Below are 25,124 nucleotides of genomic sequence, written 5' to 3' on the forward strand. Positions count from 1 at the left end.
CCTCTCCTGCTGCCTCTCTCTCTGTCAAATAAATAAATAAAATCTTAAAAAAAAAAAAAGGACACTGATTAAATAAACTGTGGGTCAACTATGCAGTGGAATGCATATTCCTACTATGTTGTAGGAAAGAATGAGGATACTCCCTGTTATTGATACAGAAAAACTTTGTTAAGGAAAAAAAAAATCAAAGTGTATCAAAAAGGAGGAAAAAATTATAGTATATTTTATTTGCTTGAACATGCTGGAAAAACTCAAGAAAGATACAAAAATAACTAATAAAAGTAGTTATGTAACCTGAGATTTGGGGTAGGGGAAACAGGATGGCTAAAGATAAGAGTAGGAATAGAGTTTTCACAGTCTTAATACCTATTTTAAAAATTACTCAGCATTATGGATGTTTTCAACTACTGAGAATAAAGAAAGTGTATATATATATCCTGTGTCTGTTATATATATAGGATATATAAAATTGTTATTATATATATATGGATATATAAAATTGTTTAAAATTGGATATATAAAGGAAATATAAAATTGTTTACAATTGTATTTTTTTAGATGAACTACAGTTTATTGACTGGGAGATTGACAGTGACAGGGAAGATACTAGTGAGTATAATGAATTTGAAGATGGTGAGAGTGTTGTGGAAATATCAGACTGTGCTTCTTGTTCAAGCACTCATTCTGTGACTAGTGAAGAGAGGCTCTCTGAGCTTGTGAAGGTAAGAACTAATTGTCTCAAAATTTTTCTTTCTGGTTATACATTTGTTAATCATAGCCTTTGGTGTTTCATTTTTAATTCCTTTTTCCAGGACAGTCACTTTTGACTCTTAGTGATGCTTTCATTCTTTACCTCCTTGTCTCTAAATGACAGGTTTATAATACACCTCTGAACATGGGTAACCATCTCCTCACCCACTCCCTCCACCTGCTACACATTGAACTTTTCCCATTCCTCCATTCTCTCAGGACACATGTATCATGGTTTGGTTAGATTAGTATTCAGCATTGCATAATATTCATAAAAGGCAAATATTAATTATGATTATTTTCCTTCACAACTTTTCATTTTCCTTGGAGTTAATTACTTTGGGTTTTTGTTTGCCTAACTTTATTTATTGTTAATAAAACTAAGTTTTTGCCATTGTTTAGCTCTCCTGTTAAGGTTTTTCAGGCAATGTAGGCATTCTAGCAGTTTTGTCTTTTTGGAGAACTTGTTCCCACAACCTCCTAGCTGCTCTAATTTGAACTCATCCTCTCTGCTTTGTGGATGTAGCCATCCTTAGGTCTCTCTTCATCATCTTCCTGGTAATTCCCTTCACTTCTCTCCAATGTGGAGCAACTTTATCCTGGATTCCATGTCTTCTTCTTTCTTGGTTTTCACACTCAGTATGATTGAGCACATCTTCTAATAGCTTTCAAGAGAGGATTTATGGAAAATAAATAGCATGTCAGAAGATGCAGTTATCACACTTTGATAAGTGGATGGCAATTTATATAGAATTTTAGGTTGGAAATTATTTTTCTTCACAATTTTGAAGGCATTATTTCGTTGTCTTCTAGTTCCAAAGTTGCTGTCAAGAAGCCTGAAGCTCTTCTCATTCTTGATTTTTAAAAAAGATTTATTTATTTGAGAGAGGTGTAGGGAGGGGCAGGAGAGGGAGAGAGAGAATTCCAAGCAGACTCTGCTGAGCACAGAGCTCAATCTCAGGAACCTGACATCATGACCTGAGCTGAAATCAAGAGTCAGCTCTTCAACCGTCTGAACCACCCAGACTTCCCTCTCATTCTTGATTTTTTAATATTTTCTCTTTATCACTTCTTTTAAGCAGTGTGATTGTGATTATACCTACATGTGGTATTCTGCTTGGAGTTTATCAAGTTTTTTGAATATTTGGTGAATTGGGTCCAAGCCCTTGCTGAGGTTTGGTAATTCCCTAGGAGGACTCTCAGAATTTAGTGTACAGTCATACTCAGGGCTATGATTTATTATAGTGAAACAATACAAAGCAAAATCAGCAATATTTAAGAGTCCTATTGTAGTGGAGTCACACAGGATATGCTTAATTGCTCTAGCAATGAGTTTTGACAACCTCTGTAAAGTGTTGCCTGCCAGGGGAGCTCATTGGTGACTCAGTGCCCAGAGTTTTTATTGGGGGCTGGTAAAGTAGGCACTCCTTCTGCCTTGCATGTTTTAGAATTTCAGATTTTAAGAAGGCAAACAGGTATTCAGCCTAAGCCATATTGTTTGCACAGTTTAGGCAGAGGGAGCCGCTCTTACCATTAGGGAATGATGGTAACTCTCCTGATGTCTAAATAACCAGAGGTAGGCAAGGACCAACATTATAAGCAGGCCTTTCTAAGGATACCCATCTTAGGTCAGCTTTGTTAACTCTCTTCTTCACATAATGGATTTAAAGTTTTAATCACATTTGGAAAGGTTTTTGCCTTCAACATTTTTTTTCTGACATCCCTTTTCCTTTCCTTTTGGAATACAATTATAGGTATATTAATGAGGCTGCTTCATGTTGTATCATGGGATCATTGATGCTGTGTTCACCCCCCCTTTCATTTTTAATGGTTTCTATTGCTATATTTTTCAAGTTTAATATCTTTTTTCTCTCAGTGTCTAATCTGTTAAACTATCCAGTGTATTTGTCATCTCTTAAAGTTTGATATGAATCTTTTTATATTATCATTCTTAACCTCATATTTTTTTCTGTGTTTTGAAAATATGGAGTATAATTATAATAGTTGTTTTAGTGGCTTTTCTGTAAATCTACCATTTGTGTTATTTCTGTGTCTGTTTCTGTTGATTAATATTTCTCTTCATCGTAGGTTATATTTTTCTGCTTCTCTGCATGCCTGAAAATTTTTGAGTAGATACCAGACATTGTGAATTTTATATTGGGTGCTGGATTTTTAAAAATGTCTTTAAATATTTTGGGACTTTATTCTCAGGTGCAGTTATTTTGGAGACAATTTCATCCTTTGGATGTTGCTTTATGATTTATTAGATGGGTCTGGAGAAGTGTTCAGTATTATGTCCCATTATCTTTTTGAGTATTCTGCTAATGCTCTTACTTTTCCAGTCTGCCTGGCAAGAATAGCTGCCATGTCCTGACCCTGTGTGAGCACTGGGTGCTGTTCTCCAGATGATTCTTCCCCTTGTATACTGATCACACATGCTGATCAGAAGTCTGCTGAATAGTTGAGGGGGGATTGCTATAGTTTTCTAAGTAGCTCTGGTTTTTCTGTTACTCCATCCTGTGAACTCTAGCTACTTTTGTGGACTCTCAGTTCTGTCTCTTCCCAGGGGTTCCACCTCAGTTCCCCTTTTCTACTGTGTGGTTTGGAAATTTTTTTAAGAAAGTAAGCTAGGGCAATTGTGGAACTCAATTTTTATTTCCTGACTTTCAGGGATTATGTTTTTGCCTGATGTTCAGTGTCTTAAAAACCATTGTTTCATGTATTTTGTCTGGGTTGTTCCCTTCCTTCCCTCCCTCCCTCCTTTTCTTCCTTCCTTCTCTCCTTTCTCTTTCTCTCTCTTTTGTTTTTTGTTTGTTTTGGTGTTTTAAGTGGGTTCCATTTGCTATCATTCCATCTTGGCTACCTTCCTGATCTTTCATGCAGTCCAGCACATGATAAGATGCTCATCATCATTAGTCATCAGGGAGTTGCAGATCCAAACCATGATGAGATACCACTTTATACTCATTAGGATGGCTATTATCCATAAATGGAAAAAAAAATGAGAAATTGGAACCTTTGTACATTGCTGGTGGGAATGTAAAATTGTACAGCCACTGTGGGAAAGTTTGATGGTTTCTCAAAAAGTTAAAGATGGAATTACCACATAATTCAGCAATTCTACTTCTGGATATATACCCAAAAGAATTGAAAGCAGGGACTCAAACATTCTTGTACATCGATGTTCAGAGCATTATTATTCACGCTGGCTGGATGGTGGAAACAACCCAAATGTCCATCAACAGATGAAAAAATAAACAAAATGTTGTATATATGTACAGTGGATTATTATTCAGCCTTAAAAAGGAATGAAATTGTGGGATGCCTGGGTGGCTCAGTTAAGTGTCCGATTTTGATTTTGGCTCAGGTCATGATCTCAGGGTTGTGAGATCAAGCCCCACATTGGTCTCTGCATGGTGGGCATGGAACCTACTTAAGATTCTCTCTCCCTCTGCCCCTCCCCCTTCCCCTCTCTCTCTCTCAAAGGAAAAACAAGAATGAAATTCTAATACAAAAAAAAAAAAAATTCTAATACATGCTACAATATGGATGAATATTGAAAACCTTATTATAGATAAAATAAGCCAGACACAAAAGGACAAGTGCTGTATGATTCAGTTTATATGCAGTACCTAGAATAGGCAAATTCATAGAAACAGAAAATAGAATAGAGGTTACTAGGGGCTGAAGAGTAAGGGGAGTTATTTTTAAATGTGTACAGAGTTTCTGATTGGGATAATGAAAAGGTTCTAGAAATGGTCAGTGGTAGTGGTTATAAACATGAATGTACTTAATGCCACTGAGGTGTACACCTAAAAGTGGTTAATATGGTAAATTTTTTGCTATGTATATTTCACCACAATAAAAAAATGAAAAAATATATCTTTATTTTAAAATATTTTTCTACCATTAAATTTTATGTTTCTGAGGACTTTTTATTGTTGATATGGTAAAAATGTTTCTAGAGAGAATGCTAGATGATAAAGCAAAAGACTTACTGTACATGCAGTAAAATCTTAACTCGAGGATCCCAAAGGACCATTGAGAATCCCAAGACTACTACCAAAACCCCTTGGAATAAATCATATCTAATTAGACCAGGAAGTGTTGTGCCATGACCTAAAAGTTTTTCTTGACCTTTCAGTATAGGGACTAGACTAGTAACCCTTATTTCTATGAACTTCTTCAGTGTGAAAGAAAACCTTCTGTAATAGCATGGTCTTACTTTAGTACATATCACATTTTAAGATTATTTATTTATTTGTCAGAGAGAAAGAGAGCACACCAGCAGGCAGAGGGGCAGGCAGAGGGAGAGGGAGAAGCAGACTCCCCACTGAGCAGAGAACCTGATGTGGGGCTTGATCCCAGGACGCTGGGATCATGACCTGAGCTGAAGGCAGATGCTTAACCAACTGAGGCACCCAGGCATCCCTTAAAGTTTTTGTTTTTAAAGATTTTATTCATTTATTTAACAGAGCACAAGCAGCGGGTGTGGCAGGCAGAGGGAGAGGGAGAAGCAGTCTCTTCACTGGGCAAGGAGGAGCCTGACACGGGGCTCGATCCCAGGACCCTAGGATTATGACCTGAGCTGAAGACAGGTGCTTAATCGACTGAGCCACCCAGGTGCCCCCAAATTTTTTCTTAATGTTAATTGTGGTGGTGGTTTCAGTGGCTGAAATATCTGTTACTTCATGTGTGTGGCTTTTTAAAGCACCTCATTTCTGTTGAGAAAGATGGGACTTTTGTGCAGAGCTTCATATCATAGGCTACTTGTTTTTATAATTTTAGAGTTTGATATTTCATGAGCAGGTTCTGTACTTATAAGAAGGCATTTAATAAAATTTATGAATTCCTTTTTCTTATTTTGAATAGAACGAATGATGGATTTGTTCTCATCATAGGTTATTGCCATCACTAAATAAAAAATTTAGTATTTTACTCTTGTCACAAACTTTAATTTTTTTATTAGAAAATAAGTTTATTAGAACTTTTAATTTTTTTCTTGGCTTTTTTTGAGAGAAATATTCTGTGAACTGAGGATATGTTCATCCTTTGAAAGCTGCTGTAAATTACCATGACTATGAGAAAGACTAATGCTGCATAGATCAAGGGTGCTGGGTGATTGGCTGGGTTCACTACCTAACTGAGAAACTCTTGCATTCATGTTTTATAGTGCTTTCAATTCAATTCATACCTTGTTAAAATTACAAATTACAATATGACACAGACTTTTCAGGGAAGCTCTTGAATAATATATACTTATAAAAAGTAAATGGTAAGCATCCATAGCTCTCTAAAATGTAAACAGCATATCTCTGGGTAGTAGAATTATTGGAGAAGTTTATTTTCTTCTCTGTTGCATTTATTTCACAATTTAAATAAAAAATAAGAAAAATATAGCAGTGAGTGGCTTTTAAAGACAAAACAGAGAAACAGATCACATATATTGAACATATATATACTGGGTCTTATATTATACTAGTTGCTTTATGTACATGTATTAGTCTGTTTGAGCTGCTGTAACAAAAATATATAGGCTGGTAGCTAAAACAACAGAAATTTATTTCTCACAGTTTTGGAGGCTGGAAAGTTCTATGATCTAGGTGCTGGCAGATATGGTGTCTATTGAAGGCCCACTTCCTGGTTCATTGAAGGTTGTCTTCTCACTGTGTCCTTACATGTTGGAAGGGGTAAGGTATCTCTGGGGCCTTTTTGTAAGGGTCCTAATCTCATTCATGAGGGCCCCACTCAAAGTCCCTGCCTCTAAATACCATCACATAAGGGATTAGGTTTCAACATTTAGTTTACAGCACTACATTTTCCATTTAAGCCTTAAAACAATCTTGTGAAGTAGATGTGGTTATACCCAATTTTCAGATAAGGAAACTATTAGAAAAGATAATGTAACTGCAAACAAGTTACTTATTAAATAGTAAGGCATCAGTGATTGAAATCTTGCCATAGAAATATTCAGGTGTTAGTTGAATGCCTCCCAATCTACATTGATTGTTTTCTTATGTTGGAAGAAGCATGCAAATGGGCAGAACTTTGAAAGATATGGTCATAGAAAAGAGAAGAACTTGGCTTGCTTTGTATTTAAAAAATTCAAGACTTCTTCCATGTAAATTGTCATGAAGTATACCTTTTTAATAAACTTGTTCATTAAAGCATAACATACTACATTGTCATTTGAAATAAATAAATTGAATCCATTGACTCAGAAATGAATTTCTCTAAGTAGACATTGAGAAGCATTCCTACAATATAACAAAAATCCTTTTGGATTTGTGATCTAATCACAGTGGTATTCTCTATGGCCTTAACTCCTGTCTCCTTTTCTTCCATTCTCTTCCTCATATGGGAACAAAGATTGTGATTTTATTTTCTTCTCAAGCAACATTTTCTTCCAAGTGCTGATAACTGTTAAATCTTTCTATAACCCAGTTGCTGTCCTGAATTCCATGTGGGTTTACAGCTGCCTAATGACATCTTTGCGTCAATGTTCTAAAGTTACTGTAAGTCAGAGGGGTCCCAGGCCATATCCTTTCTTTTCTTTTTAATGCAAGCTCATCCTGTTTGTGTGTTTTTGGTCTTAGTTAATAACTTTCCTTTTTCACTGCCTGAATCTGTTTTGTTACCGGGTCATGCAGATTTGACCTCTAAACTAACATCCTCACAACTTCTGCCCTAAATGGTGCCCTTTCACCTAGTCTCTGTATTGTTTCAGTAGTGTCATAATTAATTTCTTAGCTTATGTCTTTTTAGTAGATTTATCTTAATAAAAATTATGACTTTATCACTCACTTACTGAAATACTTTTGATGGTTCCTCATTGCTCAAAAGTCAAGGTCCATATAACTTAACCTTCACAGTTTAGCCACAGTTCCCTCAAGTGAATGAGGCAGAGTATACACTGTCTGTTTTTATTTATATATAGTCCTTAAAAATACAAATGATTCTATAGTGACAGGAAGCAGGTCAGTGGTTGACTGGGCTGAAGGTAGATGGGGGAAGGAAAGTGGGACATGAGGAAAGTGGGGCTGATGGAAATATTGATTATCTTGATTGTGGTAATAGTTTTAAAGGAATGTACACATGTCAAAACTTGTCAAATTGAATATGTTCGGTATGTGTATTTTAGTTAATATACTTCAGTAAAACCGGTAAGTTTAAGTGCAAGAAAGATGTAGTTCCACGTGCTTATGATATAATTTTCAAAATACCTTTTTAAATGACAAAACAGGATATAGAATAATTGTATAGAAAAATGGAAGGAGTTTAGAGGAGTTAAGATGGCAGAGGATTAGGAGGACCCTAAGTTTGTCTTGTGTCTTGAATACAACTTGGTAGTTATCAAACCATTCTGAACACCTGGGAAATCAATCAGAAGTCTGAGAGAACAAAAACTGCAGTTCTCCAAGTAGAAAAGTGACCACCTTTTGGAAGGTAGGAAGTGCAGAGACTTGAATCCTGTGTGATATAGCTGTGGATATGATGGCGGCAGGGAGAGAGCCTGCTTATGGAAGCTACCACAAAAGTATTATAAGCAGTGGAGTGCAAAATTGGAACTTTTAGAAGTCAGGTACATTGGGGGAATGTGCCTCGCTTAAAGGTGCTCAGGTGGCAAAGTGGGGTGGAATCCCAGGTGTGATACCATGGTCTGAAGATCCTCAGGTTGTAAGAAGAATGGGTGGCGCCTAAGTGCTGCACTGTTCTCAGGGATAGGAGCATGGAAGCCGGCTGAGAACAGTGAGTCTAGGTGCCACCTTTCTGCTCTCTATTGCCATAAACCTTGAACTGCTGCGTGGTCATTCAACTGCTTTTCCTGGGATGGGTCTGCAGAGGCCTGTCAAGACTCTCGCCAGGGAATCACTGCAGGTCTGCCATAGGAGTCCCTAAAATTTGGAGTTTTGAAACTCAGGTGCATTCTTGAGATAAAAAAGCTTGGACACAGGCAGGGTGAACACAGACTTCTGATGGCAACTGGGTAGACAAGAGTGATTGATTGCTCTTCTGTGAGGGTTTCCTGAAGAGTGGGGGAATGCGAATTTTCAGCTCCAGGGCTAAAGTGGGGTGCTACCATATTCATCCCACACGCCCATCAGTACTGAAAGCCTTCAGGGAGCAAAACAGGGCCACCTGGTGGAGTCTGGAGCTGCTTACACCAAGCCCTGCCTCCTTGCCTCCCTCCCACCCCCCCCAGGGCAAATCCACCTGAGAATCAGTGCAACAGGCCCCTCCCCAAGAAGACCAGGACAAACAACTTGCTTACACTAAGTTTACTGATTATAGAGGGCTGCAAAGCTTCAGCTCTAAGGGAAAATAGTATCTAGCCTCCTTTGGACTTTTATTCTTTACTTTTTTTTTTTTCATTTATTTTCTTATTTTTTGCAATTCTTTTTTAAAAGTTGTTTATATTTTTATTTTTGTTTACTTTCATTGCACTTTATTTTTATATTTCTTTGGGATCTAGATTCTTTTATTTTTTTAAGATTTATTTATTTATTTGAGAGAGCAAGCACAAGTGGGGGGAGGGACAGAGGGAGAGGGAGAAGCAGAGTCCCTGCTGAGCAGGAAGCCTGACATGGGGCTCGATCCCAGGACCCTGAGATCATGACCTGAGCTGAAGGCAGAGGCTTAACTGACTGAGCCAGCCAGTGCCCCATCTTCCTTTCTTTTCTGGACAAAATGATGAGACGGGAAAATTCATCCCAGAAGAAAGAATAGCAGGTAGTATTCACAGCCAGAGATTTAATCAGTATAGCTAACTAGAATTTAAAACACGATTACAAGGATACCATCTGGGCTTGAAAAAAAAAAAAACATAGAAGACACTAGAGAATCCTTTACTGCAGAGATAAAAGACCTAAAATCTAGTCAGGCCAATTAAAAATGCTCTAACCAAGATGCAGCTACAAGTGGAGGCCATAAAAATGACAGATGAATCATTGGAGTGAATCAGTGATATAGAAGAGAAAATGAGGAAGCAGAAAAAAAGAAGGAAACAGGTAATGGATCACAAAGGTAGACTTAGGGAAATCAGTGACGTATTAAACTATTATAACATCCGTATCATAGGAGTCCTAGAAGATGTAGGGAGAAAAAAAGGGACAGTTTATTCAAACAAATTACAGCTGAAAACATCCCTGACCTGGGAAAAACACAGACATCAAAATCCACAAAGCACAGAGAAATCCCATTAAATTCAAAAAGAGGCAAACATCACCAAGGCATATCATAGTCAAATTCACAAAGTAGACAGGGAAAGATTCCTGAAAGCAGCAAGATAAAAAAAGTCCTTAACCTACAAGGGAAGACAGATCAGGTTCCCAGCAGATCTGGCCACTGAAACCTTGCAGGCCAGAAAGGAGTTGCAGGAAATATTCAATGTGATGAGTTGGAATTATTCCAATGTTCCAATATTCAATCCAGCAAGGTTTCATTCAGAATAGAGAGATAAAGAGTTTCCTAGACAAAAAATAAAGGAGATTGTGACCACTAAACCAGCCCTGCAAGAAATACTAAGGGGACCATATGAGTGGAGAAAAAAAATACCAAAAGGAACAAGGACCAGAAAGGACCAGAGAACATCATCAGAATCACCAACTGTACAGGTAACACAGTGGTGCTGAATTCATATCTTTCAGTAATCACTTTTAATGTATATGGACTAAATGCTCCAATCAAAAGACACAGGATATCAGAATGGATTAAAAAACAAGATACATCTATATGCCGCCTACGATAGACTCATTTTAGACCTAAAGATTGAAAGTGAGGGGAGGGAGGGATAACCCATCTATCATGCTAATGGATGTCAAAAGAAAGCCAGAGTACCCATCCTGAGATGAGACAAACTAGATTTTATTTTTTTTAAAGATTATTTATTTATTTATTTGAGAGAGAGAGAGAGAGAGAGAGAGAGAATGAGAGATAGCACGAGAGGGAAGAGGGTCAGAGGGAGAAGCAGACTCCCTGCTGAGCAGGGAGCCCAATGTGGGACTCGATCCTGGGTCTCCAGGATCATGACCTGAGCCGAAGGCGGTCGCTTAACCAACTGAGCCACCCAGGCGCCCTAGACAAACTAGATTTTAAAACAAAGACTGTAACAAGAGATGAAGGGCATTATATCATAATTAAGGGATCTCTCCATCAAGAAGATAATTGTATATATTCATGCCCCCAACTTGGGAGCACCCAAATATATAAATCAATTAATAAACAAACTCATGGATAATAATACAGTAATAGTAGGGAACTTTTACACCCCACTTACAGCAATGGACATTAAGCAGAAGATCAACAAGGAAACAAGGGCTTTGAATGACACACTGGACCAGATGGACTCAACAGATACTTTCAGAGCATTTCATCCTGAAGCATCAGAATGCACATTCTTTTTGAGTGCATACAGAACATTCTCCAGAACAGATCACATACTGCGTCACAAATCAGCCCTCAACAAGTATAAAAAGATTGAGGTCATACCATGCATATTTTCAGACCACAATGCTCTGAAACTTGAAGTCAGCTATAAGGAAATATTTGGAAAGACCACGAATACATGGAGGTTATTGAGCGTCCCACTAAAGAATGATTGGGTTAACCAGTAAGTTAAAAAAGAAATAAAAATGTACATGGAAGCAAATGAAAATGAAAACACCTTTGGGATGAAGCAAAGGCAGTTTTAAGTTGCAATACAGTCCCACCTCAAGAAGCAAGGAAAGTCTCAAGTACACAACCTAACCTTACACCTAAAGGAGTTAGAAAAGGAGCAGCAAATGAAGCCTAAAGTCAGCAGAAGAAGGGAAATAATGAAGATTAGAGCAGAAATAAACTATATAGAAACAAAAAAACAGTAGTACAGATTAATGAAACTAAGAGCCAGTCTTTGAAAGAATTTATAAAATTGATAAACCCTTAGCTAGACTTATCAAAAAAAAAGGAGAGAGGACCTAAATAGATAAAATCATGAATGAAAGAGGAGACATAACCATCACCACAGAAATACAGTTATAAAGAGAATACTGTGAAAAATTATGTGCCAACAAACTGGGCAACCTGGAAGAAATGAACAATTTCCTAGAAACCTACAAACTACCAAACTGAAACAGGAAGAAATAGAAAATTTAAACAGCTGCATAACCAGCAAAGAAATTGAATCAGTAATCAAAAATCTCTCAACAAGCAAAAGTCCAGTGTCGGATGGATTCCCAGGGGAATTCTACCCCACATTTAAAGAAGAGTTAATACCTATTCTCCTCAAACTGTTCCAAAAAAGAAAAAAAAATAGAAATGGAAAGAAAACTTGAAACTCATTCTGCGAAGTCAGCATGCCTTGACCCCAAAACCAGACAAATACCCCACTAAAAAGGAGGATTACAGGCCAATATCCCTGATGAACATAAATGTAAACATTCTCAATAAAATACTAGCAAATCGAATGCCAACAGTACATTAAAAGAAGTGGGATTTATTCCTGGGCTGCAGGGGTGGTTCAACATCTGTAAATCTCCCCAATGTCTAGACACTGGGGAAGGTATGTGCTATGGTGAGCGCTGTGAATTGTGTAAGACTGTTTAATCACAGATCTGTACCTCTGAAATAATACATTATATGTTAAAAAAGCAGGAGGGGAAGAATGAAGAGGGGGAAATCGGAGGGGGAGACGAACCATGAGAGACTATGGACTCTGAAAAACAAACTGAGGGTTCTAGAGGGGAGGGGGGTAGAGGGATGGGTTAGCCTGGTGATGGGTATTAAAGAGGGCACATTTTGCATGGAGCCCTGGGTGTTATACGCAAACAATGAATCATGGAACAGTACATCAAACACTAATAATGTATGGTGATTAACATAACATAAAAAAAAAACAGCATTCACTGGAATTTAAATAAAAACTTTTTTAAAAAGCAAAAAAAACCCCTAAAAACTGAAAAACATCTGCAAATCTATGAACATGATATACCACATGGGGGCGCCTGGATGGCTCACTTGTTAAGTGTCTGCCTTTGGCTCAGGTCATGGTCCCAGGGTCCTGGGATTGAGCCCCACATCAGGCTCCCTGCTCTGTGGGAAGCCTGCTTCTCCCTCTCTCACTCCCCCTGCTTGTGTTCCCTCTCTTGCTGTGTCTCTCTCTGTCAAAAAAATAAATAAAAAATCTTTAAAAAAATAAAAAAACTCCTGATATACCACACTAATAAAAGAAAGGATAAAAACCATATGGTCCTATCAATAGATTCAGAAAAAGCATTTGACAAAGTACAGCATCCCTTCTTGATAAAAACCCTCAACAAAATAGGGATTGATGGAACATACCTTAACATCATAAAGGCCATATACGAAAGACCCACAGCTAATATCATCCTCAGTGGGGAAAAAACTGAAAGCCTTTACCCTTTGGTCAGGAACAAAACAAGGATGTCCACTCTCAACATTACTATTTAACATAGTACTGGAAGTCTTAGCCTCAAGAATCAGACAACAAAAAGAAAAGGCATCCAAGTTGGCAAGGAAGAAGTCAAACTTTCACTGTTTGTAGATGACATGACACTGTAGAAAACCTGAAAAGACTCAACCAAAAAATTGCTAGAACTGATACAGGAACTCAGCAAAGTCGCAGGATATAAAATGAATGTGCAGAAATTTGTTGTATTTCTATACACAAATAATGAAGCAGCAGAAAAAGAAATCAAGGAATCGATCACATTTGCTATTGCACCAAAAACAATAAAATACTTAGGAATAAACCTAACTAGGGAGATAAAAGATCTGTACTCTGAAAACTACAGAACACTTATGAAAGAAATTGAAGAGGACACAAAGAAATGGATAAATATTCCATGCTCATGGATTGGAAGAACAAACATTGTTAAAATGTCTGTACTACCCAAAGCAATCTACATGTTTAATTGAACCACTATCAAAATACCATCAACTTTTTCACCGAGCTACAACAAACAATCCTAAAATTTGTTTGGAACCACAGAAGACCATGAATAGCCAAAGCAATTGTGAAAAAAAACAAAACTGGAGGCGTCATGATTCCAGATTTCTAGCTATATTAGAAAGATGTAGTCATCGGGCGCCTGGGTGGCTCAGTTGGTTAAGCAACTGCCTTCAGCTCAGGTCATGATCCTGGAGTCCTGGGATCGAGTCCCACATCGGGCTCCCTGCTCAGCAGGGAGTCTGCTTCTCCCTCTGACCCTCCTCCCTCTCATGCTCTCTGTCTCTTGTTCTCTCTCGCAAATAAATAAAATCTTAATAAATAAATAAAATAAAATTGCACTAAAAAAAAAAAAGAAGATGTAGTCATCAAGACAGTATGGTACTGGCATAAAAACACATAGATCAATGGAACAAAATAGAGAACCCAGAATGGATCCACAACTATATGGTCAATTACTCTTTGACAAAGTAGGAAAGAATATCCCATGGAAAAAAGACAGTCTCTTCAACAAATGGTATTGGGAAAATTGGACAGCCACATGCAGAAGAACTGGACCACTTTCTTACACCATACACAAAAATAAATTCAAAATGGATGCAAGACCTAAATGTGAGACAGTAAACCATCAAAATCCTAGAGGAGAACAGAGGCAGCAATCTCTTTGACTCCAGGCACAGTCATTTCTCATTAGACATCTAGCCGGAGGCAAGGGTAACAAAAGCAAAAATGAACTATTGGGATTTTTCACGATAAAATGCTTCTGCACAGCAAAGGAAATAATCAACAAAACTAAAAGGCAGCCCACAGAACGGGAGAAGATATTTGCAAACAACATATCTGATAAAGGGTCAGTGTCCAAAATCTATAGCAAACTTACCCAACTCAACACCCAAAAAACAAATAATCTAGTTAAGAAATGGGCAGAAGACATGAATAGACACTTTTCCAAAGATAACATCTGGATGGCTAACAGACAAATGAAAAGATTTTCAACATCACTCATCATCAGGAAAATACAAATCAAAACCATGATGAGATGCCACCTCACTCCTGTCAGAATGGCTAAAATTAACACAAGAAACAAGTGTTGGTGAGGATGCAGAGAAAAGGGAACCCTGTTGCATTGTTGGTGGGAATGCAAACTGGTGCAACCACTCTGGAAAACGGTATGGAGGTTCCTCAAAAAGTTAAAAATAGAACTACCCCATGGTGGTTCCATTTCTAGACTCTGTACCCAAAGGATACAAAAATACAGATTCAAAGGTGTACATACACTGTTTATAGCAGTATTATTGGCAGTGGTCAGACCATGGAGAGAGCCCAAATGTCCATCAACTGATGAATGGATGAAGAGGTGGTATATATATACAATGGAATATTATTCAGCCCTCAAAAAGAATGAAATCTTGCCTTTTGCAATGATGTGGATGTACATTATGCTAAGTAAAATAAGTCAGAGAAAGACAAATACCATATGATCTCACTGATATGTGGAATTTAAGAAAGAAAACATGAACGTATGGGAAGGGGGGAAAGCAAAAAAGAGAGGGAAACAAGTCATAAGTGACTCTTAAGTAGAGAACAAACTGAAGGTTGCTAGAGGGAGGTGGGTGGGGAATCGGCTAGATGGGTGATGGGTATTAAAGTGGGCAGTTGTGTGAGGAGCACTGGGTGTTGTATGTAAGTGATGAATTACTGAATTCTACTCCAGAAACCAATATTGCAGTGTATGTTAACTAACAGAATTTAAATAAAAAAAAAAAAAGAAAGAAATGGAAATAATATGTGTTTCTATGGACTATCTCCAGAGTGGTAAGAACTTATTTTTACTGAATAACCTTGTATGCTATTTTGAATTTCGAACCAAGTACATTATTGCTTGCATTAAAAAATGTTTTCTAAAAGGACATTCTGTAGTAGTATCCAGCATATATTGAGAACTTTAACAAACCAGTAAGGAAAAGACATAGCCCAAATGAAAATCAGGTCATGAGTAGGAAAGGGAAACCTGAATGGCTACTAAGCATGTGAAAAGATGCTCAGTCTCACTAGTAGTATGGGGAGTGTAAATTAAAAATGAAATACTACATATTAATGAGATTACCAAAACACTAAAAGGAAGGTGATGGTGCCCAATGTCAGGAATGTGTATCAATAGGAGTAGTTGCTGTTGAATGTAAATTGCTTTAGTCATTTTTGTAATTTGGTAAGTTCTGATAAAGCTGAAGTTATTCATAATTTATGACCCTGCAGTTGTGCTCTTAGATAAATATCCCTGAGTTTTTCAAATTGGCTTATGACCCATAGTGGGTAATTGATTCAGTGAGTTTTAAAAATACAGTGGAATAAAACAGACTACATTAGAATGTATGAATTAGTAACAGTATTTTCATGCAATTTTATATTCAGTTATATTTATTAGTATATGTGTGTTGAATTACAATATGTAATGTATTTTTTTTTACTGTTCTTAAGCAAAAATATTTGAAAGCCGCTGTTCAGAGGAATTTTCACACATGCCTAGAGGAATATATATACGTGACTATTCATTGTAGCATTGTTTAGAAGAGAAAAAACTTCTGAAAGTAAGCTAATTTTATATGAACACAGGCAGATTGTTTTGTATATAGTAGAAAACTATATTATCATCTTGAATAATATTGAGGCAGTAAGCCAGTTTGCCAAAGGATATGTACTGTTTGATACTGCATTATATGAAGTATATAATCATGCAAAACAGTAGTACATATTGATAACCAACAATCTTGGAGGAGAGGAAGTTTTTCTCTAGACACATTTTTCAAATTGTTGCGATGTCACTTTGCATCATCATTCCCTGCAGTGCAGCTGTGGAAATGTGCACTCAGATCTTCAGTTGTAAGGAACATAGTTGATTGACAGCCCCAACTGCCATCCTTTAGGATCCTTCATTTTGTTTGTACTAGGGCCATGTTACCGATGGGCTGCACTGCAGTCTGAGACTCTTCCTACCCAGTTCTCTTTCCTTGTCCTCCTTTCATAGTTTTCAGACCTGCACTGTGGTCTTAAATCTCTCCTCGACTCCTACTTTCTCCCCTTTATAAACCTTTGCAGGTGCTTCCTTCAGTGAATCTCTTCTATAGCTGATGGTGTCTTGGCATCTGCCCTCAGGAGACTAACTCATACCTGCATGCTCTGCCCAGCATCTTGCAGTCACACTAGCACTTCCTTCCTAATACTTACGCTGATACCTTAACCTTCCTCTTTTGTTTATTCAACATTTCAGGTAGGTTGAAAAAAGTAAAATATATGATGTGTGTTTTTTGTGGACTTTGTCTGTATTCAGTTTATTATTTGTCTTTGAATTTGCAGGGAAGCATGCCCTGAGAACACCTAGTAGTGGTGAGCAAATGAGCCTGGGATGGGATAGCAGCCAATCAAGGGATCATTAATTATTGTGGGCACCTGTAGCTTAGCACTGCTGTAGAACTCTGCGAGCCTCAGAATTATCCCATCAGAGGGACAGGGAAGGGGCAAGAAAGCTGGGTTATTTATATGAAGATCCCTTTATTCATTGGTTATGGGCTGGCCCTTGGTGGAATTTGGGCAATAGAGTATTTCCTAGTTCTTAGAGACTACTGCACAGGTGGGGAAGAATGGCTTCTGGCAGCCAGAGAAATCTCTGAGGCAAAGAAATGGAATTGCTGGAAATTGGAGATAGAGCCAGCATCACTGAAGATAGGGGAGGAGATATGAGTAGGGTGTCAGCAGTGTCTGTTGTAGTGTTTAAATGTACATTGAATAAAATGGAAGGGGGAAGATTTACACTATAATTAGGAATTTTGTAAGTATTACTTAGCTCTCCGGAAGCAAACTCTCCCTTATTCTTTTACTATTGAATAATTGTTACTGTTTTATGAAGAATAGGCTATTTGCCTCTCATTCATGAATGTTTGTAGAAACAGAACATATGTGGTGTGTGGATACTTAACTCTGTGGGAGAACCATACTTTCACTCAGTGGGAAACATTGATTATAATTTAGGTCTGTTTTGAATCCCTTGCCCAGGCTGACATGAGCGATGTTGTTGATTTAGGAAACAGTCTTGCCTGTGAGCATAATTTTGCCAGTTCTCTGGAGCAGAGTTCTGGTAGTGCTTATGTAAAGGCAACTGAACTCGTAATAATAGCACATGCTAACATTATGAATTCTTCCTTGTTGTGGGGCATTCTTCTAAGTGCTGTGCTATGTACATTAGCTTAATTAAACCTCATAATTGCTCTTGCGATATGGGAACTGTTGTTATCATCCCTAATTTTCAGAGGATTCTAAGGCACAGACAGATTAAGTAATTTTTCTTTGTTTATAAAGTAGTATATGACTGAGCCAGGATTCTAACTCAGGTACTCTGGTTTCTGAGCTGTGGTCCTGGCCATTTTGTTATAGTGGGTCAATAATAGTAATAGCAATAATAACATTAATAACACGATAACCCTGTGTTTTTACTATATGTTAGGCACTTTATTAAAGTGCCAATCATGTAAGCTAGATGTTATTACCAACTCCATTTTATAGATGAGGGAATGGAGAGATAGCTAATAAATGGCAGAATGAGATTCTAACTCATGGAATCTGATCCCACATTCTCTTAATTACTTAGGTTGTATTCCTTGGAGTATAACAGTTTAACTACATGTTAAACTACTTGGAGGAAAAGCATGATAGAAATCAAAGAGAATAGCAATAACTTCTCTTTGTAATGTCATTTTTTAGCACATTTAACAAATATAGTTGATTATTGATGTTGCTTTCTGTTATTGGTTGGTATGGCTGTCTGAGTTTTCACAATTTATGTGTCTTCCAAGAACCATTCCTGTAGAGGGCAGCAGAGACACAGCAGTGATTTCTCTTCATAAGCTACAGGTTTCCAGGAAGTGTGAAGGAAGTTGGATTTAGGTGAGCTTTGTTATGTAATTCTCATGTATTTTATGTAGTGACTCCTATGCAAGTTAACAGGCGATAACCTGAATAAGGTTCAGGTTTTTGTTGAAGGTGTGCAGCAGAAGCTGGCTGACACAATGAAAGATCTCAAAGTAATTCATGAAATTTTAAAGAGAAAACAAATGAGGTTTTCAAATTTGAAATACATAGTCATTGTTTTGAAATAGATGTTTTCTTTGTATAGTTAACAGTAGTGGTAGAACAAATGATTCAATATCTCATAGAAGATGAAATATGGAAAAGTTTCAACAAAGTAAGGATAAACAACATTTTGTATTCTTACATGGGAGTATATTGTAACCCCTTACAAAGTGATCTTGAAACTATTTCTAAATTTATGAGCATATTTGTAATTTTATCTTTGTTTATTTTTATTCATTTGTTTATATAGAAATTTGAAAGTAATACATTTAATTTCACTTTTAATGAGTTTTAATGAATTGGATTAAAATGATGTGACTAAATATGTACTAATTGTTAATGTCTAAGAACTGTTCATTGCATACATTGTATATGGACTTGAAATAATTATGATCAAAAACATTTTAGAAACTGGCTTTCAAATATAATTATGTTTATATAAAAACCAACAAAATTTAATGATTGTAAAGGAAGTCTGGAGTTTTTAGTAATGGCTTTTTGATTATATTTTAAAGATTTCATTATAGAAACATTGCACTTCAGAAGAAATCCATATTCTAGTGTGTTCTCATAGTAAAAAAGGAGGGATGTTAGAGGTTATATTGAGGAATGTGTATTTTTTGGTTATTTTATATTATAATTTATGTTTATACAAGGCCTGCCTTGGAGATACTGCAGGTTCCATTACAGATCACCACAGTAAAGCAAATACCATAATAAAGTGAGTCAAGTGAATTTTTTGGTTTCCCAGGGCATGTGAAAGTTGTGTTACATTATACTATAGTCTCTTAAGTGTACAATAGCATTATGTCTAACAAAACAGTCTACTACTAATTAAAAAATACTTTATTGCTAAAAAGTGCTAACCACCATCTGAGCTTTTAGCAACTGATAATTACTGATCACAGATCACTGTAACAAATATAGTAATAATGAAAAAGTTTGCAATATTGTGAATTTGAAAAATTACCAAAATGTGACCCAGAGACACAAAATGAGCAAATGCCGTTGGAAAAATGGCACTGATAAGCTTGTTTGATGCAGGCTTTCCACAGACCTTCAACTTGCAAAAATGCAGTATCTGTGAGACCCAATAAGGTGAAGTACAATAAACAAGGTAATACCTATATATATGATCTATATATGATAGAGATATGATATATGTGTTCATGATCTCATAACAAGCGTATTTTGGTTTTTATTCTCTATGAAAGTGTGTGCCCATATAATTTGTAGCATCTCTTTCAGAATTTACATCCTTATTTTTCCAACATCTCCCTTCCTAATTGTCTAATCTTCAGCTAATGAAATACCAGGGCAGGAGCTTTGTCAATTTCTCTTAGTATAAATGTTCCTCCTCTCACTGTCACCCTGTTATCCCAGCCAGAAAAGTATGACTTATACTTAAAGTGAAAAAACAGTTAATTGAGATGGGCCCTGATATGACTCATATATTAGAATCAGCAGCTGTTGTTTAGGGACATAAAGGAAAATATGCACATAATGAATGCAGACACAAAAATGGAACCAAATGAAAATTTTATAATTAAATGTACAATACCTGAAATAAAAAATTCATTACACAGGATTATAGAAGATTGGGAAAGAAGTCAATGAACTTGATAGATCAGTAGAAATTATTTAATTTGAAAATTGAAAAAAAGATTTTAGAAAAGGAAGTTAGCCTCAGTGACTTTGGAGGACATATCAAAAGATCTAGCAACACATTTTAATGGAGTCCTATATGTATAGGAGAGGAGAAATCAGAGCAAAAATTTTTGGAAAAATAATGGTTGAAAATTACCCCAAATTGGTGAAAGGCATAAATTTACATATTCAAGAAACTCAGTGATCTCCAAACAAAATAAGTACAAGAAAATCACACTTAGGCACGTCATAGTCAAGCAGTTGAAATGATAAAGAATCTTGAAAGAACCCTGAGAACTGATACAATAACAATAAGTGATAGCTTATCAGAAACAGTGCTGGCTAGCAGGCTATAGGACACCTTTACGTTGCTGGAAAAACAAATCAACCCAGAATTCTGTCAGTGAAAATATCATTTAAGAATGAAGGCAAAATAAAAACCTTTTCAGAAAAACAAGAATTAAAAGATTTCATTGCAGCAGATAAACATTATAAGAATGCTAAAGGAAGTTCTTTAGGTTGACGGGAAGTAATACCAGATGAAAATTCACATCTTCAGGGTGGAATAATCTCCCCACCTATTAAGAAAAGTTAAACCTGATAATTTAAAGCAAAAATTATAACATTAACACTATAACATGGCATTTATGGCATATGTTGATGTAATATGACAGTTGTAAAATGAGGGATTTGGCTAGGTAGATGGAATTATATGCCTTTTTTTTTTTTTTAAAGATTTTATTTATTTATTCATGAGAAACAGACAGAGAGAGAGAGAGAGAGAGGCAGAGGGAGAAGCAGGCTCCCTAGGAGCAGGGAGCCCGATGCGGGACTCGATCCCAGGACCCTGGGATCATGACCTGAGCCGAAGGCAGACGCTTAACCATCTGAGCCACCCAGGCGCCCTAGAATTATATGCCTTAAACTTAAAGGTGTATGTTATGATTCCTACAACAAACACTAAAAATGAAAAATAAAATACAAATAAGTATAGCTAAAAAACAATAGAGAAATCAAAGTAAAATTTAAAGTGTATTCAGAGATTATAAAAGGAGGTATAAAGGTAGTAACAGATGAATATAAACAGATGAGATGAAGAGAAGACAAATAGGGGCATCTGGGTGGCTCAGTCGGTTAGCATCTGCCTTGGGCTCAGGTCATGATCTTAGGGTCCTGGGATGGAGGAGCCCTGCATCGGGCTCCCTGCTCAGCAGGCAGTCTGCTTCTCCTTGTCGCTCTGCCCCTCACCCCTGACTTGTGTGTGCTCTCTCTTTCCCTCTCTCTCTCAAATAAGTAAAATCTTAAAAAAAAAATGAATAGCAAAATTATAGACTTAGATTAACCCTATCAACAATTACATTAAATGAAAATAGATAAAGTATTTACTGAAAAGGTAGAGCTTGATACATTGGTAAAATGCAAGACCTCCTTATCTGTTGTCTACCAGAGATGTGTTTTAGATGTAATAACACAGGGATGCCTGGGTGGCTTAACCTGTTGAGCATCTGACTCTTGATTTCTGCTTAGGTTGTGACCTCTGGGTCGTGGGATCAAGCTCTGCATTGGGCTTCAAGGTCAGCCCACAGTCTGCTTGTTCCTCTTCCTCTGCCCCTTGCCCCTTCTCTCTCTTTTAAATAAATACATAAAATCTTAAAAAAAATGTAATGACATAGATTGAAAATAAATGCATGGAAAATGATGTAGCATACAAATAGTAATTATAAGATAGCTGGAGTGATTATATTAATATTAGGTAAAATAGATTTCAAACAGTGTTATTGGAGATAAAGAAGGACATTTCATAGTGGTAACACCAGGAAGACATACCAGCCACAAATTTGTAAGTGCTTTTTTTTAAAATTATGTTATGTTAGTCACCATACAGTATCAATAGTTTTTGATGTAGTGTTCCATGATTCATTGTGTGTAGCACCCAGTGCTCCATGCAATACATGCCCTCCTTAATACCCATCACCAGACTAACCCATCCACCCACCCCCTCCCCTCTAAAACCCTCAGTTTGTTTCCCAGAGTCCATAGTCTCTCATAGTTCGTCTCCCCCTCCTTCCCCCCCTTCATTTGTAAGTGCTTAAGATCTGTAATCATAGCTAGAAATTTTAACACCATACTCTCTATAATTACAGAAAATCTAGACCAAAAAAAAAAAAATCAATTTGAACATAAAGGATCTGAAAACCACTATCAACTACCTTGACCTAATTGACATTTGTAGAACATCACATGTAACTAGAATACAACAGAATGCACATTCCATTCAAGTGCACATGATATGCATACCAAGATAAATCATATATAGGGCTATAAAACTTCTCAATAGGTTTCAAAAGTTTGAAATTCTAAGGACTCTAATTTCTAACCATGGTTGAATTTAAAGTAGAAATCATTAATAAGATATGCAGAAAAGTCCAAGTATTTGGAATTAAAACTGTAATTTTCCTAGCCAATCTACAGATTTAATGTGATCAAAATCATTTTTTCCCCACAGGTATTATTATTATTTTTTAGATTTATTTATTTGAGAGAGAGCAGAGGAGGAACAGAGGGAGAGGGAGAGAGAAACTTAAGCAGATTCCACGCTGAGTGCGGAGCCAGATGTGGGGCTCAATCTCATGACCCTGAGATCACGACCTGAGCTGAAACCAAGAGTCTGCTGCTTAACCGATTGAGCCACCCAGGAGCCCCTCCATGGGCATTTTTTAAAGTACCTATGACAGTCTTCATTGTATTACTTTAAGTCACTCTAAGCTTGCATTAATTGTAAAAGACCAGGTCCATATTTGTAATAATGATTTTTCTTATTTCAAGTTATAAGAACACCACTTGATATAGCTTTTATTAAGGTATAATTGACATATTCCATTATATAAGTTTCAGGTATACCAACATATTTGCATATATTGTGAAGTGATCACAACAATTTCTAGTTAACATCTGTCACTATACATAGTTAAAAAAATATTTTTTCTTTTGATAAGGATTTTTAAGATCTACTTTCTTAGCAACTTTCAAATATGCAGTACAGTATTATTAACTGTAGTCAACATGTTGTACATTATATCCCCATAACTTAATTATTTTACACCTGGAAATTTATGCCTCAGTCCTTTGTCCCACCCCCGGCCCCCACCTCTGGCAACCACCAGTCTATTCCTTGTATCCATGAGCTTGGTTATGTTGTTTTTAAAATTCCACGTGTAAGTGAGAGCCCACACTGTTTTACTTTCTCTGTCTTTATTTCACTTAACCTAGTGGCCTCAGGGTCCACCCATGTTGTCATAAGTAACAGGATTTCCTTTTTTTATGGTTGAACACTATTCCATTGTATATATATATATACCACATCTTGCACAGATTGCTTCCATATCTTATCTATTGAAAATAATGCTGCAGTGAATGAAAAGGTGGCATATATTTTTTCCAATTAGTATTTTTGTTTTCTTCACATAAATACCCAGAAGTGGAATTGCTGGACCATATGGTGGTTCTGTTTTTAATTTTGTGAATAACTTCCATACTGTTTGCCATAGTGTCTATACAATTTACATTCTCACCAAGAGTACATAAGGGTTCCCTTTTTCACACATTCTCACTTATACTTGTTACTTTTTGTCTTTTTGATGAAAGCCATCCTCATAGGTGTGAGTTGGTATCTCATTGTGGTTTTGATTTGCATTTCCCTGATGATGTTGAACATCTTTACATGTGTCTCTTAGCTATCTGTATGTTTTCTTTAGAAAAATGCCTGTTCAGGTTCTCTGTTTTTTAGTTTGTCTGCTAGTGAGTTGTATGAGTTCTTTATATGTTTTGGATATTATATCAGATATATCAGATTCAGGATTTGCAAATATATTCTCCCATTCGGTAGGTTGTCTTTTCATTTTATGGATGATTTCCTTTGCTGTGCAGAAGATTTTTAGCATGATATAGCTTATACTTGTTTAGTTTTACTTTTGTTGCCTTTGCTTTTGAAGTCAGATCCAAAAACTCAGTGGCCAAGACCAATATTGAGGAGTGTACCATCTATGTTTTCTTCTAGTTTTATGGTTTCAGGCCTCATATTCAAGGTTTTAATCCATTTTGAGTTGGTTTTTATGTATAATGTAAGATCATATCCTAGTTTCATTCTTTTGCATGTGGCTGTCCAGTTTTCCCAACATCATTTATTGGAGGGAATGTCTGTTCTTTCCCCATTTTATAGTCTTTAATTTTTTGTCATAAATTAATGACCACATATAGGTGGGTTTGATTCTGGGTTCTCTCTTCTGGTCTGTTGATCCATCTGTCTGTTTTCAAGCCAGGACCATACTGTTTTGATTACTATAGCTTTGTAATACAGTATGAAATCTGGGATTGTGATACCTCTAGCTTTGTTGTTTGTCAAGATTGTTTTGGTTTTGGAGGTTTTTTGTTGTTCCATACAAATTTTTAGGAATGTTTGTTCTATTTCTGTGAAGAGTGACATTGTAAATTTTAGGGATTGCATTGAATCTATAGATTGCTTTGGGTACTGTTAATATTTTAACAGTATTAATTTTTCAATCCATAAGAATGGAATATCTTTCTATTTATTTATCTTTGTTAATTTAATCAGTTTCTTACAGTTTTCATTGCAGAGGTCTTTCACCTCCTTGGTTAA

At 36.5% G+C, this 25,124-nt stretch overlaps 1 protein-coding gene across 9 annotated transcripts in view; it reads left to right on the plus strand.

Moving 5' to 3' along the window:
• The window catches only part of SPIDR (scaffold protein involved in DNA repair), a 584,775-nt gene that overhangs the window by 82,529 nt on the left and 477,122 nt on the right, over window positions 1–25,124 (plus strand). For 7 of the 9 annotated variants that reach the window (XM_025870570.2, XM_025870572.2, XM_025870571.2 and 4 more), the window contains one exon: window positions 559–722. The exons of the other annotated variants lie outside the window; for them this stretch is intronic. In XM_025870570.2, the coding sequence (XP_025726355.2) occupies window positions 559–722 (164 nt within the window). The remainder of the gene's footprint in view (window positions 1–558; window positions 723–25,124) is intronic. 9 annotated transcript variants of the gene reach the window in all.

The sequence above is a fragment of the Callorhinus ursinus genome, unplaced genomic scaffold, assembly GCF_003265705.2.
Source record: "Callorhinus ursinus isolate GAN/ISIS: 27379988/994484 unplaced genomic scaffold, GSC_fseal_2.0 scaffold5, whole genome shotgun sequence".
NCBI classification, from domain to species: Eukaryota; Metazoa; Chordata; class Mammalia; order Carnivora; family Otariidae; genus Callorhinus; species Callorhinus ursinus.